The sequence below is a fragment of the Pseudorca crassidens genome, chromosome 15, assembly GCF_039906515.1.
Source record: "Pseudorca crassidens isolate mPseCra1 chromosome 15, mPseCra1.hap1, whole genome shotgun sequence".
Lineage (NCBI taxonomy): Eukaryota > Metazoa > Chordata > Mammalia > Artiodactyla > Delphinidae > Pseudorca > Pseudorca crassidens.
This window is the reverse complement of record NC_090310.1, coordinates 26,118,211-26,131,263: the sequence shown is the minus strand read 5'-3', so window position 1 is coordinate 26,131,263 and position 13,053 is coordinate 26,118,211. Positions and strand designations below refer to the sequence as shown.

General features: G+C 49.5%; 1 protein-coding gene across 3 annotated transcripts in view; it reads left to right on the top strand.

The window, feature by feature from the left end:
* ABCC1 (ATP binding cassette subfamily C member 1 (ABCC1 blood group)) overlaps positions 1–13,053 on the top strand; it is a 130,588-nt gene that overhangs the window by 84,506 nt on the left and 33,029 nt on the right. For all 3 annotated transcript variants that reach the window (XM_067706541.1, XM_067706540.1, XM_067706539.1), the window contains 6 exons: positions 127–273; positions 1,859–1,946; positions 4,629–4,704; positions 6,941–7,067; positions 9,896–10,072; positions 11,977–12,144. In XM_067706541.1, the coding sequence (XP_067562642.1) occupies positions 127–273; positions 1,859–1,946; positions 4,629–4,704; positions 6,941–7,067; positions 9,896–10,072; positions 11,977–12,144 (783 nt within the window). The remainder of the gene's footprint in view (positions 1–126; positions 274–1,858; positions 1,947–4,628; positions 4,705–6,940; positions 7,068–9,895; positions 10,073–11,976; positions 12,145–13,053) is intronic.

The following is a 13,053-nucleotide window of genomic DNA, read 5'->3' as shown; positions in this document are numbered from 1 at the left end:
GCATTTCTGCTGCCTCCAGAGGCCAGTCGTCAGCCCCTGCAGCTCACACCAGGAGGCTGGAGCAACTTCCCCGGGCGCAGGTCACTGCTTCTGTGACTGGGACTCTGACTTGGCCTCTGCTTGCAGGTGGCCTTGTGCACGTTTGCCGTCTACGTGACCATCGACAAGAACAACATCCTGGATGCCCAGAAGGCCTTCGTGTCCTTGGCCTTGTTCAACATCCTTCGCTTCCCCCTGAATATTCTCCCCATGGTCATCAGCAGCATCGTGCAGGTACAGGCGAGGCTGGGGAACTTCAGAGAGGGGGTCTCTGGGGGAAACAAAGCAAAAGGGCATGAAAATCCCCCTGGATGCAGCTCCCTCTGTGCAACCCATCCCACTGTGGCCGGGGGGCTTATCAAGGCCCAGACTAGTGGCCTTCGTGCTTTTTTGGTCCTGCCCCAAAGAGAGACATACGTTTTACTTCTCGGCGCACACTCGAGTGTATGAAACAAGTTATTGCAGCTAGGCTGTCCTAAGCTCTGCAAGATTCTTTCTGAAACATTTGATCCTCTTCTATTCTGATCGAGTCTGTTCCACCGTGCCCTACCTTATCCTGTTCTGTTTCTTCAAAAAATGCAGCTTTTGACCCACTAAATTGGTTTTGCAACCCATTCACAGGCCTTGGCTCACCATTTGAAAAACCCCAGCTGGCCCCCCTAGAATCCCCCCAGTCCCTGCAGTGGTTCTGTAACGAGAGGGAACCGCTCAGTCGCACTTGCACCATCTGAAGCTCCTGCACTTTGCTGCCGACAGCATTTGTCACACTCTTCTCCCTAGCCTTGCACGTTTTCCTGTGAAAACCCTTTTCTTAGCCACATAGACAAATTAAGATTAAGATTTGGTTGTACAAGCCCTGGTCAAGGTTTTTTTTTAAAAAATAAGCCAGTAAAACCCCTTCTTATTACGAACAATTTCAAATATACACAGAAGTGGAGCGAATAGCATGAGAATGCTGTGTGCCTGTCACCCAGAGTCAACATTTTGCCACAGTTACTTTGTCTAATCGTTTTTCTGTCTTCCTTCTTCCCTTCATTACTTTCTCTCTTTGCCGAAGAATTTTAAAGCAAATCACAGACCTCTTGGCATTTCACCCATAAATACTTCAGCACAAATTTCTTCTTACATAAGTATAACACCATTATCATACCTAACAAAATTAACAGTAATCTCTTAATACCCAGTTCATATTAAAATTTTTTGGATTATCTCAGAAATGTCCTTACCATTGGGCTGTTTGAATCAGAACCTTTGCTTTTTAAAAAAATTTATTTTTGTAGAACCATAATTCACATTGTGTTCAACGTGTGCAATGTGGTGATTGGATCCATGGATATGTTGCTATACAGTTATCGCCATAGCGTCAGCTACACTCCTGTCACGTGCCACGATTATCATTTCTTTTTTTGTGGGGGGGAACCATTAAGTTCTAGTCTCTTAGCAACTTTGAAGTTTATTATACAGTGTTGTTGGCCATAACCACCATGCCATGCATTCAATCTCCAGGACACGTTTATCTCCAAGTCGCAAGTTTGTCTTAAACGGGGCCATTGCCTTCGGTTATTTCTTAGGGCCCTTGTCAGCTACGATAGTCCCCCGCTCTCTTTTTTAATACCGGTTGTAGGCTTTTAAAGGAAAGCAAACAAGAACCAAAACCCTTTTTGTTTTTTATTCTAAGATGTGGCACTGCAGCACCTTCAGAAATAAGGGAGGATGTGGGCCCCTCTGCACCCAGAGGAAACCGCTGTAAGTTAGCCTCGGTCTGTTTTGCAGAGACGTTTTTCAAAATAACTACACCTTGTCGTTGCTTTCTGTGTAGGCGAGTGTCTCCCTCAAGCGCCTCAGGATCTTCCTCTCCCACGAGGAGCTGGAACCCGACAGCATCCAGCGATGGCCCATCAAAGACGGTGTGTCCTAGGAGAGTGGGCGGGCGCAGGGTCTTACCTAGTCTTCCCAGGAGGGTGAACTTGCACTTCTGTTATCTTGCTTTCTTGCTGAGAGGCAGCCTCCCTGGGAGAGGTCCACCCCTGAGGGCCGGGTTCCAGGGCCTGGGCTTTGATTCCATACTGGGCAGATGGATGGGCAAATCAAGGATGTTGGAGATTGACCAACCCCTTACCCCCACTAGCTGTGCAGCCTTGAGAAGGTCACTTCAGTGCTCTGAGCCTCACTTTCCCCACCTGGGCAATGGAAATGCAGGTGCCTTTCTTTGGCTGGGTGTTACATGGATTTTTATTGGTAGGTTTGTTTATTTCATAGCTTATTAATTTATCCTTTCCTAGTCAACCCCCCTGAGCAGGGATTTCCAGGCACTTAATAATAAATATTAATAGCACTAATGGTAGTGACCACTTTTGCTGAAATGACAGTCCCGCCACGCACGTCCCGTCCTGAGGACATCACTGTACTCCCCGTCCGTTGCTCACTGCAGCTCAAGGAGAGGGGCCCCCACCTACAGATGAGAAGACTCATCTGGTTAACTTGCACGGCCAATAAGAAGTAGAGTCAGGATTCACACTGGCAGCCCGTCAGCAGAATCTGTGCTCTCACCCACTGTAGAACATCTCTGCACTGAGATTTATTGAGCACCTACTATGTGACAGTCATTGTTCTAAGGACTGTCTGTTGTGCATAATGTTCTCCTCACAGCCCTGTGAGGTTGATCCCATTATCAGTCCCATTTTACAGACGAGGAAAGTGAGGCACAGAGAAGTTAAGTAACTTGCCTGTGGTTCTCCAGCTAGGAAGTGGCAGCACGGGGATTTGAACCCACACAGTCTGGCTCCCGAGCCCAGTAGATATGGTCAGGAGAATGAATGTGTGTATATGTTGGTAATAATGTGTGAGCGATGCCTGGCACCTAGCAGGCATTCAGATGTCCTCAGTGACGTGAAAACACCCAGCACAGTGCCCGCCAAACAAAGATCACAGTGGTTGTTCCTTCACCAGTATGTGTGAGAGGCGATCGGCCTGGGGGCAGGGTTCCTCAGCCTCAATACCACCGACATTTGGGGCAAGATCACTTTGCTGCGGGGGCGTCCTGTGCAGCACCCCTGGCCTCTACCCACTAGATGCCAGTAGCACCCGCCCCAGTTTTGGCAACTAAAAATGTCCCCAGACATCGTGTCCCTCGGGGGTCAAAGTCACCCTGAGTTGAGAACCACTGCTCGCTGGAATCTCCCTCCCGATGTCCCTGGCCCGTGGTCGTCCAGTTTCTGCTGTGTGAGGACCGAGTCACTCCCCCCTTCACACACACACACACACACACATACACAGATGTGAACACACACACGCACGCACGCACGATGTGGAATGATGCCATCTACCAGGGTCAAATTTCCCTGCATAACACAGGGCTGAAATTTGGGGCAGCCGAGGAGGTTTCGAGCTCTTGACGTTGTTCACAGCTCACTACAGGAGTCACACTGGAAAACCCCTGGGCCTCAGCCCGGGCCTCAGCCCCACTTCCTGCCCTGACAGCAGTCTCCCGGGTGGTTTGACTTTATGTTTACCCACATTCTCTGGGTGCCAGGCGGGGCCCCCTTTGCAGCTCCGGGCCACGTCTTGCAGCCTCTAGCTTGACCGACTCAAGTGGCTTTTCTTAAATTCCTTTAATAGCACCTTCCAGCTTCCTCCTTGTTCTCTGTTTCAGGGGGGTGATGGGGGAGGGGGAGGTTAAGTTAGGTTAACCAGTAACTTCCTCTCTCCACAGTTTTTGTTTCTCTGATGGGTGGGGGAATTTATTTCTTCATTGGACAACTTGAAAACACCCCCATCTTCTCTCTAGATGGTTTTAAGTTGGCTCATAATTGAGTCAAAAGTTGTTTTTGTAAGTGAGGGGCGTGGAGTAAAAAAATAAGGGGAGCGAAAGTAGATGAAGGCAGAGGTGCTAGAATCACAGAGGGTCCATATAACGCAGGCTTCGTCTCAAGCACCCTCCCTCCCCTCCTCTGCCACGATTCCCGACTTCCTGTTCCATCCCTGAGTTTGCACAGTTTACAGTGGCCTGTGTTTTAGGAAGACTGGCTTGCTGTGATGTGAGCAGAGTGGCTGGAGGGAGCGGGGGAGGGGGGGGATGCAGGGAGGTGAGTTAGGAGGCTGCCCTGAAATCCAGGAGTTTCAGGGCAAAGGACCCCGCTTTGAACATAAAGGAGGGGCCCCAGAGGTGTAGTGAGGGCCCTGGGCCAGCCCGAGCTGATGGACAGGCATCTGCATGAGGGCACTGCTTGTGCCCCGTGACCTTGGCTGCTTTTCGACTCACCCAGCCAGAGCTGCCGGAACCTCCCAAGACTGAGTGAGGGAGGCCCCCAGGGGTCCCCCGACCTTTCCAGATGGTGCAGCGTCCTGTCTTTCAAAGGCAGAGCCCTCTCGTGGTTTCCTGCTGCTCTCTGGGTCTGAGGCCGCCTCCAGAGCTGCTGGTTGAAGTTCTTTAGAAACGGTGACTGATGTAACCAGATAATGCCTAGCGTGAGTGGCTAGCAGCTGGAGTTGAACCCCTTGATGAGGAAAAGCAAACAGTAAGAGCCTGCTGTTCACGCTCAGGCCGTGGCTTCATCTACGCCTGACATATTGTCTCTGGTGCTTTCCAGCTGGGGCCACAAACAGCATCACTGTGAAGAATGCCACGTTCACTTGGGCCAGGAGCGACCCTCCCACGCTGCATGGGTAAGTGGGACGTGGAGAAAGCCACGGGGCTCTGGGCAAGCACAAGTTTGAATTCCAGCTGCGCTCCAGCTCTGTTACCGTGAATAGGTCACTGACCTTCTGAGCCTTAGTTTGGCTCATCTGTCAGATAGATCCAGTCACACCTGCTTGGCCTTCAGGGAGAAGCAGCTGAGAGTGTGCCTGGCTCAGAGAGTTCCCTCAGACTGTACGTGACAAACCTTGTACAGATAGCGGATAGGTTTAGGCAACAAAGGGAAATTTCTGGTTCACGTAACTGAGAAGGTTCCCTTTCAGGGACATGGACCCAGGGGCTCAGACAATGCCATCATGACTCTCTCCATCTTGTCTTTGTTCCCCTTCCATCTGTGCTGCTTCCTTTTCAGACGTCCTCTCCCCTCGTGATCCAGATGGCCCCCATTGACTCTAAGTGTCCCTCCTACCTCATCAGGAGACCCACTTGCCTCTTATTGGCCCAGGTTGGGTTATATGCCCCTCCCTGAGCCAGTCACTGTGCCAGAAGAGACTGAGTGCACTGATTGGCCAGGCTGGGTCTGAGGTTGTGATGCCACCACTGGTGGCAGGAAGGCTTGGGTCAGCTGAAAAGAATTCTTGTCCACTCACGTTTGCTATCAGGATGGGTTGTTCTCCATCCTCTCCAAGGTCCCCCAGCTGCCTGGCTTACCCTTTCTCACACCATTTCCACATCTGGGACCCTGCCCACCCTGGTCCTTATTTTTCCAAATCACAGGATCCAGGGAATTGACCTGATTCCCTGGGTAACTTGTCAATTGCCTCTGATTTCTTTCTGACCGGAGGCCTTGCCCAGGGGCTCTTTTAAGCCTCCTTAAGGAGTCCCCCAAACACAGGGCCACATGGGACATTTTTAGGGGCCAGGTTTATCCTCCATGCCCCTAAATAATTGCTCCCTTAACTGGGTAGCCAAATTACTGCTGTATTTTATCTGGGGACATGGGGAGGGGCAAGGGTCAAACTCTCCAGAGAAAAGAATCTGTGTTAACACCTCCCTTGATGGGACTGCTTGTTTAGGAAGTTCTTTCTTGTGTCTAACTTAACTTCTGCCTGCTTCAATTTTAGCTTTTGTCTCTAGTCCTGCTTCACAACTAAATAGTCTGTACCTGTGCCCCCATCCCTGCCTCCATCCTTCCAGTCTCAAAGACCTTACCTTCTTGTTCCAGTCACCTTTCCTCACCCCTTGAATCCCCTGCAAATTTCTCCATCCAAACCTTTTTTCTCCTCAGCCTATAAAATATTCCTGTCTCGCCTGGATGATCACAAGAGCTGCCTCACCGGGCTTCCTGTTCTGTTCTGCCCCCTTAATCCATTCCCCTCCCGGCACAGAACAAAACAATCAGTGTGACCATGCAACAGGTACACAAGAATTAGACAATGGCAGCAAAATCCATCAGCCTTTCCACCAATATGTTGAAATCATAATAGCAGCGGCTGGAAGGCAACCAATAGCCGATGTAGGTGAACCCAAGGAGGCCCTGGACGTACCCGCTCTTCCCCGGGTGGGTGGAATCCCAGCTCCGACTTTGCTGTCCACGTTGGAGAGGCCAGTCTTTCTGGCAGTGTTGAGCCTGTTTTATTGTACTTCGATTACTGTTATCTGCCATAGGGCAATTTCTGTAGAGACGTGTTTCTGAAACTCAGATTCACCCCCTGCATGGCTCCCAGCTGGGAAACGTGTCCTCTGAGGCCCTCTTCGGTCTGGCTGCCACCCACCCACCTCTTCAGGATTGGCCTTACTTTCCCTGCCTCATCTTGTGTCATCGACGTGTCCACCCCTGATCACGCCTGTGATTTCACACCCATGGGCCTTTCCTCAGGCTGTCCCCTGGGTCTGGGGCACGCTCACTCTTCCTCCAGTGTTGGTTTTGGGGTGTCCTCTCCCTTGGGCACCTGTATCACGCCCCCAGGCAAAGCTGATCCCCTCTGCTCGGCCCCCTTATAGTGGCTCAGCCCCTCAGGTCTGTCCCGCGGGATCTTTTCTAAGATGCAGGTGCATCCCGGCACCTGTCATGGGCCTCAGGCCCAGAGGCCTCTGAGACAGTTCCCTGAGCTAAGCTCATCGTAGATGCGGCGGGAGGAGTTTCCAGACCTCAAAGGCTCGTGACAGCCCTGCCTTCTGTCTCTCTCTCCACTCAGGGGTCCATCCAGCTTGGGCGGGCCGAGCACCCCCAGCTGAGCCCCAGGGTGTGTCGTGTCGTTTCAGCATCACTTTCTCCATTCCGGAAGGTTCCCTGGTGGCCGTGGTGGGCCAGGTGGGCTGTGGGAAGTCGTCTCTGCTCTCAGCGCTCTTGGCTGAGATGGACAAGGTGGAGGGACACGTGGCTATCAAGGTAGGAGGCCTGGGTGGGGGTGGGGTAACTAATGGCCAAGGGGGAGGCCAAGGGCAACATTGTGTTCTCTTTTATGACGACCTTGTTAAGTGGGAACAGCTTCATCCTTTCTCCTCTTCTCTGTGCCATCCTAGGAGGCAAGATTGTGGTGTCATTTATTTCCTGCTGTGTCTCAGCACCCAGAATAGTGCCCGGCATGTCGTGGGCACTCGATAAGCATTTCTTGCAGCGTGGTCTGCAGCAAACTCAAACTCATCTTGCAGGACATTTGGGGAATAAAGAGTCCTGGGCTCAAACAAGCTTGGGAAATACTGCGTATTCTGATTCCCTCCCTCCTGGAGACTTATAAGAAACATTAATAAAGTAAAGGCTCTGAGAAGTCCTGCAAGGAGAAAAAACCTATTTAACTTTGGTTAATCCAGCGTGTCCCAGACACATTTGTCTGCATCTTTTGGTTGTTTGGTGTAGCAACTCCGTAAATCCCTAAAATTACTGTCTCCTGGAATCTGCTTTTGGGGATGCTGGTTTGTGCCATTGTTTTCATTTCAGAGCAAAATCCTTTGCTGATTATATGATGCCCTTGAGCCTAGTGTGCCTTAGAGAAAGCGTATATTACAATAGTTGGGTCCAGACTAATGACATTTAGCCCTTGTTTTAAGAAATGATCTGTCATTACTTTCAAATATACATTATAAAGTAAGATTAATGGGCAATGTGAGCTAGGTTAATGGAAGAAAATTCCAAATCACGGTGGGATCCACATTGCGTTCTGTTTCACTAACCCCGGGTTTCCACAACTGCAGCCCTATTGATATGTCAGGCCAGGTAATCTCTGCTGTGGAGGCTGTCATGTGCATTGTAGGATGTTTAGCAGTATCCCTGACCACTACCCACTAGATGCCAGTGGCAGCCCCAAGTTGTGACAGCCAAAAGTGTCTCTAGACATTGTCAGATGTCCCCTGGGGGACAAAATTGCCCGCAGGAGAGAACCACTGTTTTCAAGTAAAAACGCTTTAAATACAAAGATATGATGGCTCTAAAAAGTGAGGGTGCTTGAGTATTTGGTTTGATAAGGTTATAGATTTATTTGTGACTGGTTATTTTGCCTTGGTAAGGGGAGTGTTAGAAATGTGTCTAAAACGTTTATTTTTTTCTAAATATTTTAGTTGGTAGGGCTTGTGCATACTGTGTCTGAATTATCTGTGGGTTGTACAGTGAGGTTTTGTGATAATTTGGCCCCTTTAAGTTAGGAGACTGGAGTCAGCAATTTGGTTATTTATCTCAGAATGAAGGAGAAGAGTTGGGTGACCTGGGTTCCATTCCCAGCCTTGTCCTCCTAGAATCCCTTTTTGAAGAAACTTTGATGGCTCCCCTTTGCCTTTCCAGTGAAGCCCATACCCCTCACTAGGACCACCAGCCCCCCTGCCTTCCCCTGCCTCCCAGCTCATTCCTGCCTGTCTTCCCCTCACAGCATGTTCCTGTCACAACCAGGCTTCTTGTTCCTTGAACTTGCCGAGTTCCACTCATCTCCACGCCTTTGCATGTGCTGTTCCTCCGACTGAAATGCTCTTCCCTCTTCTCTTGATCAGACCAAATTATTTTCACCTGTCGGTGCTTGCTTAAAATTTTTTTTCAATTACTAAAATATGTAAAACAAGTGCCCTCCCCCTAGCCTTTATTCTTGTGCCACTTTTGACACTTGATATTATATGGAAACAAAGACTTTAGAAATGGACAATTTTTATACAGACATCCTTGGTTAAATTTCATCAAGGAAATTTCCTCAAGGACTCCTTCCCTGATGTCTCAGACTAAGTCTCCCTTTTTATTTTATTTAAAAATTTTTAAATTTATTTTTGGCTGCGCTGGGTCTTCTTTGCTTCGTGCGGGCTTTCTCTAGTTGCAGCGAGCGGGGGCTACTCTTCATTGCGGTGCACGGGCTTCTCATTGTGGTGGCTTCTCTTGTTGCGGAGCACAGGCCCTAGAGTTCATGGGCTTCAGTAGTTGCAGCGCGTGGGCTCAGTAGTTGTGGCGCACGGGCTTAGTTGCTCTGCGACATGTGGGATCTTCCCAGACTACTGCTTGAACCCGTGTCCCCTGCATTGGCAGGTGGATTCTTAACCACTGTGCCACCAGGGAAGTCCCTAAGTCTCCCTTTTTAAAAAAAAATGTATTATTTTTTAATTGATGTATAGTTGATTTACAATGTTGTGTTAGTTTCTGGTGTACAGCAAAGTGACTCAGCTGTATGTGTATATATACACTCTTTTTCAGATTCTTTTCCATTATAGGTTAAGTCTCCCTTTTTAAAGGACTTTTTAAAAGTCTCATATTTTTCTCTCTTAGCATTTACCACAACAATAATCAAACCATTTTCTTTTATCATTCAGGTACTTCCCATTCTTTGGAGTTAGGAGGTTTTTGTTTATTTTAAAATTTATTTTTAATTTCTTTTTCAATTTTTTAAATTGAAGTATAGTTGATGTACAATATTTTATAAGTTACAGGTGTACAGTATAGTGGAGCTAAGTGTTTTGTTCGCTGCTGTAGGCACTCAGTGAATAGTTACTAAACATGTAAGTGTAATCTCATCAACGAGGATTTCAGCTCTCGAACTCCTAATGTTGGGGCTAGTGATTGACCTAGTATGGGCTCTGGTCCCAGCCCTGGTGACTGTAGTCCTTTGGGACTCGGCTTTCCTCTTGTTAAAACCATAGATATGATGAAAATGTCTTGTGAAGCAGGGCCCTCCTGGTGGGTGGGTAGGCCGGCTGCTGTCTTGTTCACCAAGTCTGTCGGTCTTGCTGCCTTCTCCGCTTTCCTCCTAGGGTTCAGTGGCCTACGTCCCCCAGCAGGCCTGGATTCAGAATGTTTCTCTCCGAGAAAACATCCTTTTTGGACGCCAGCTACAGGAACGGTATTATAAGGCTGTGATAGAAGCCTGTGCCCTCCTCCCAGACCTGGAAATCCTGCCCAGTGGGGACCGGACAGAGATTGGTGAGAAGGTCAGTAGCCTTCAGCATGGCCCCTGTATCAGTCAGCTGTTGCTGTGTAACAACTACAAAATCTGAATGGCTTATGATGTTAAACACTTACTCTCCTATTTATGGGTGAGTCGACTGTGACTGGTGACCCAGGCTGGGCTCAGCTGGGTGGCTCTGCTCCATGTTGCCGGCCAGCTGATCCTGGCTCCAGGCTGTGGGTTGGCTCAGGTCTCCCCACGTGGCTTCTTGCTAGGGCCTAGGTGAGGGAGCAGCAGCTCCACGGGGCGGGGGGAAGCTCTTCTAATGGCAGCAGCAGAAGCCCAAGAGAACAACAAAAAAAAAGTGATGTCCCTTAAAGCACACTGTCCTTTCTACCCACAAAGCAAATCACTTGGTTGAGCCCAAAGACAAGGGACCAGGAAGTGCACTCTACCTTTGCAGTCATGTGACTTTGTCACATGACCAAGGGCACTATACAGAGAAGAGGGGTGTCAATGATTCAAATGTCCACAGTTCCTTTCAAAACTGTGATAACGGTAAAAATAATACAATAGCTAACACTTACTGAGTAATTACTATGAGCCAGGCACTGTGCTAAACATTTTATACGTATTTTGTCCTTACAGCAAGCCACGAGATGGGATTTACTGTTAACCCTATGTAATGGTTGAGGAAAAGGAGGCCAAAAGACTTGCCTGAGCCCCTTCCCACCTCAGGGCCTTTGCATGTGCTTTCCCCTCTGCCTGGCTGGCTTGCTCGAGTGCCCCCTAGTGGTTACGTGGTGTGCGCTCGGGGAGTGTGAATGTTCTACAGCTGCACCGAAGAGCTTTCCCATCTTTGCTTTTAGTTACAAGCCAGTGGCTCCACCAGCTTTCCTAGTTGGTGAATGATTTCTTTTATTTGAGGGAAATCTGCAGCTCCTTGGAAAGAAAAAACAAATTACTAGGGTTTTCTGGATTTTTAAGTAGAAAAGGAGCCTGAGTTATTGCTAGTATAAGCAGAAAATAACTCAGTGAGAACTGAGTTTAAGGATACAAATGCATTTCCTGGAATCCAAGGGCTGGAATGTGGTGGGGCTCACAGGCAACCTGGGACAGGCAACCTGGTTTCTCCTCTGTCTTTTGTCTCTGCTTTTCTGCACAGCTTTGTCCCTTTTTTTCACAAGTGTCTGTTTCTGCCACTTGGAGACTCCTCACTTTCGCTGTTTAGGTCCCAGTACCAAATTCTGGAGGGAGAGGACATGATTGGCTTAGTTTGGGTCTGGTGTCTGCCCTGGGCCAACAAGCTGTGGCCAGAGGGACCCTCAAAATGAACCTGGCTACCAGGACCCCACCTCAGAGCATGGAGAGGGTGGGCATCTCTTGGGAGAGGGGCTGGGCAGTTAGCCCATGTCCACTTTGATTCCAGCCAGATATGGAAGTCATGCTGGGTTATCTGTTGCAGGAGGGCTGTGTGGGCCATGCCCCCTGGTTCAAATTAGAAAATGGTGCCCTTCCTGCCGGCGAGTGGGACACAGACTGGATTGCAGCACCCCCAGGGCACAGCCTGCCTTGACTGTGTGGCTTCACCAGTGAGTGATCCAGAGTGAGAACCAGACTCCAAGATCAGGAGCCCTCCCTGTAGCCAGCACTGTCTGGTGCCACCGGCCTCCCTTTCCCAACTGTGCCGAGTACCCTGCTCAGCAGTGCCCGGAGGCTCAGGTTTTCTCTTTGCCTGTTTTACATTTGAGGCCGCACCCCCTGCCGGCACTTGAACCCACATCGGTGCAGCTGTGATCTCACGCCGTTGCCACCTGCTCCATCCGTGGGTGGCGGGTGCAGCCCTGAAGGGCCTACGGCCGCCGTCTCCTGCATCCCGAGCAGGTGGCCCCCTCTGTCTGTCTCTGCTTCCCAGGAGGCCCACCCTTCTAACGTGTCTCTCCCCAGGGCGTGAACCTGTCTGGCGGCCAGAAGCAACGCGTGAGCCTGGCCCGGGCCGTGTATTGCGACTCCGACATCTACCTCTTTGACGATCCCCTCTCGGCAGTGGACGCCCACGTGGGGAAGCACATATTTGAAAACGTGGTTGGCCCCAAGGGGATGCTGAAGAACAAGGTACCTGCTGCACGTGTGGCTCGGGGTCTGGGTCTGGCCGTCGCTCTTTGGTCAAGTCGCAGTGTGTCCCCTTTGGGATACCTGAACTTAACTGGACTCGAGAACATGTGTCTAATCCTTCCCTTGGCAGCCTTCCCGGGACAGCCTTCTTGCTCTTGTCTTTATAGGCGGACGTCCTCGGCACTGACTGGAAGTCATTGCCTCCACTTGGCCAAAAGAAGCCTCTCTTCCTGATTAAATAACGGGGGGTGGCTTCGCAGAGGGAAATCCCACCCCAAGATCCCCTGTCAGCAGGGAGGCCGCTTTCCCTTCCCTGCTGAGATGGCCATGGGCTGAGGGACAGAGGTTTGAGCAGGAAAACTGCCACCACACCTTAACGTGACAGGAAACGGTTCCTTTCCTCTTTTATTACTTTTTAATTTATTTGTTTAGGGGAATTATAGGAGAGGGAGGTTAACTGGCTCTTCTTCCCCCTCCCCCATTAAAAAAGTAAGACATGCCCGTGGGAAAAATGTAGCAAATTCAGAAAACCACGGAGGAGAAAAACAAAAGCAGTTATGCATAATCCCCCCACTTGGAGATTTTTGTATTTCTTTCCAGTCTTTTTGCTGTGTATATAAGCTTTTTAATAGGATTATCACATCATGCCTAGATATAGTAAACCTCATGCCACTTAATGTGTTGTAAGCATTCCCATGCACACCACAAAAATTCTGTATAATTTTTAAATAGTAAAAAAAATCTTTTTGCTGTTGTCAAAGTAACATATGTCCATAGTAACAAAACCAGAGAGTACGAGAGCATATGTAAAGTTAAAAAAATGATTCTCCCTCATCCTGCAGCCCTAGCTCCTCTGTGGAAAGCAGGGGCCAGCAAATCTGGCCTGCTGCCTGTTTCTTGGGCAGCCCA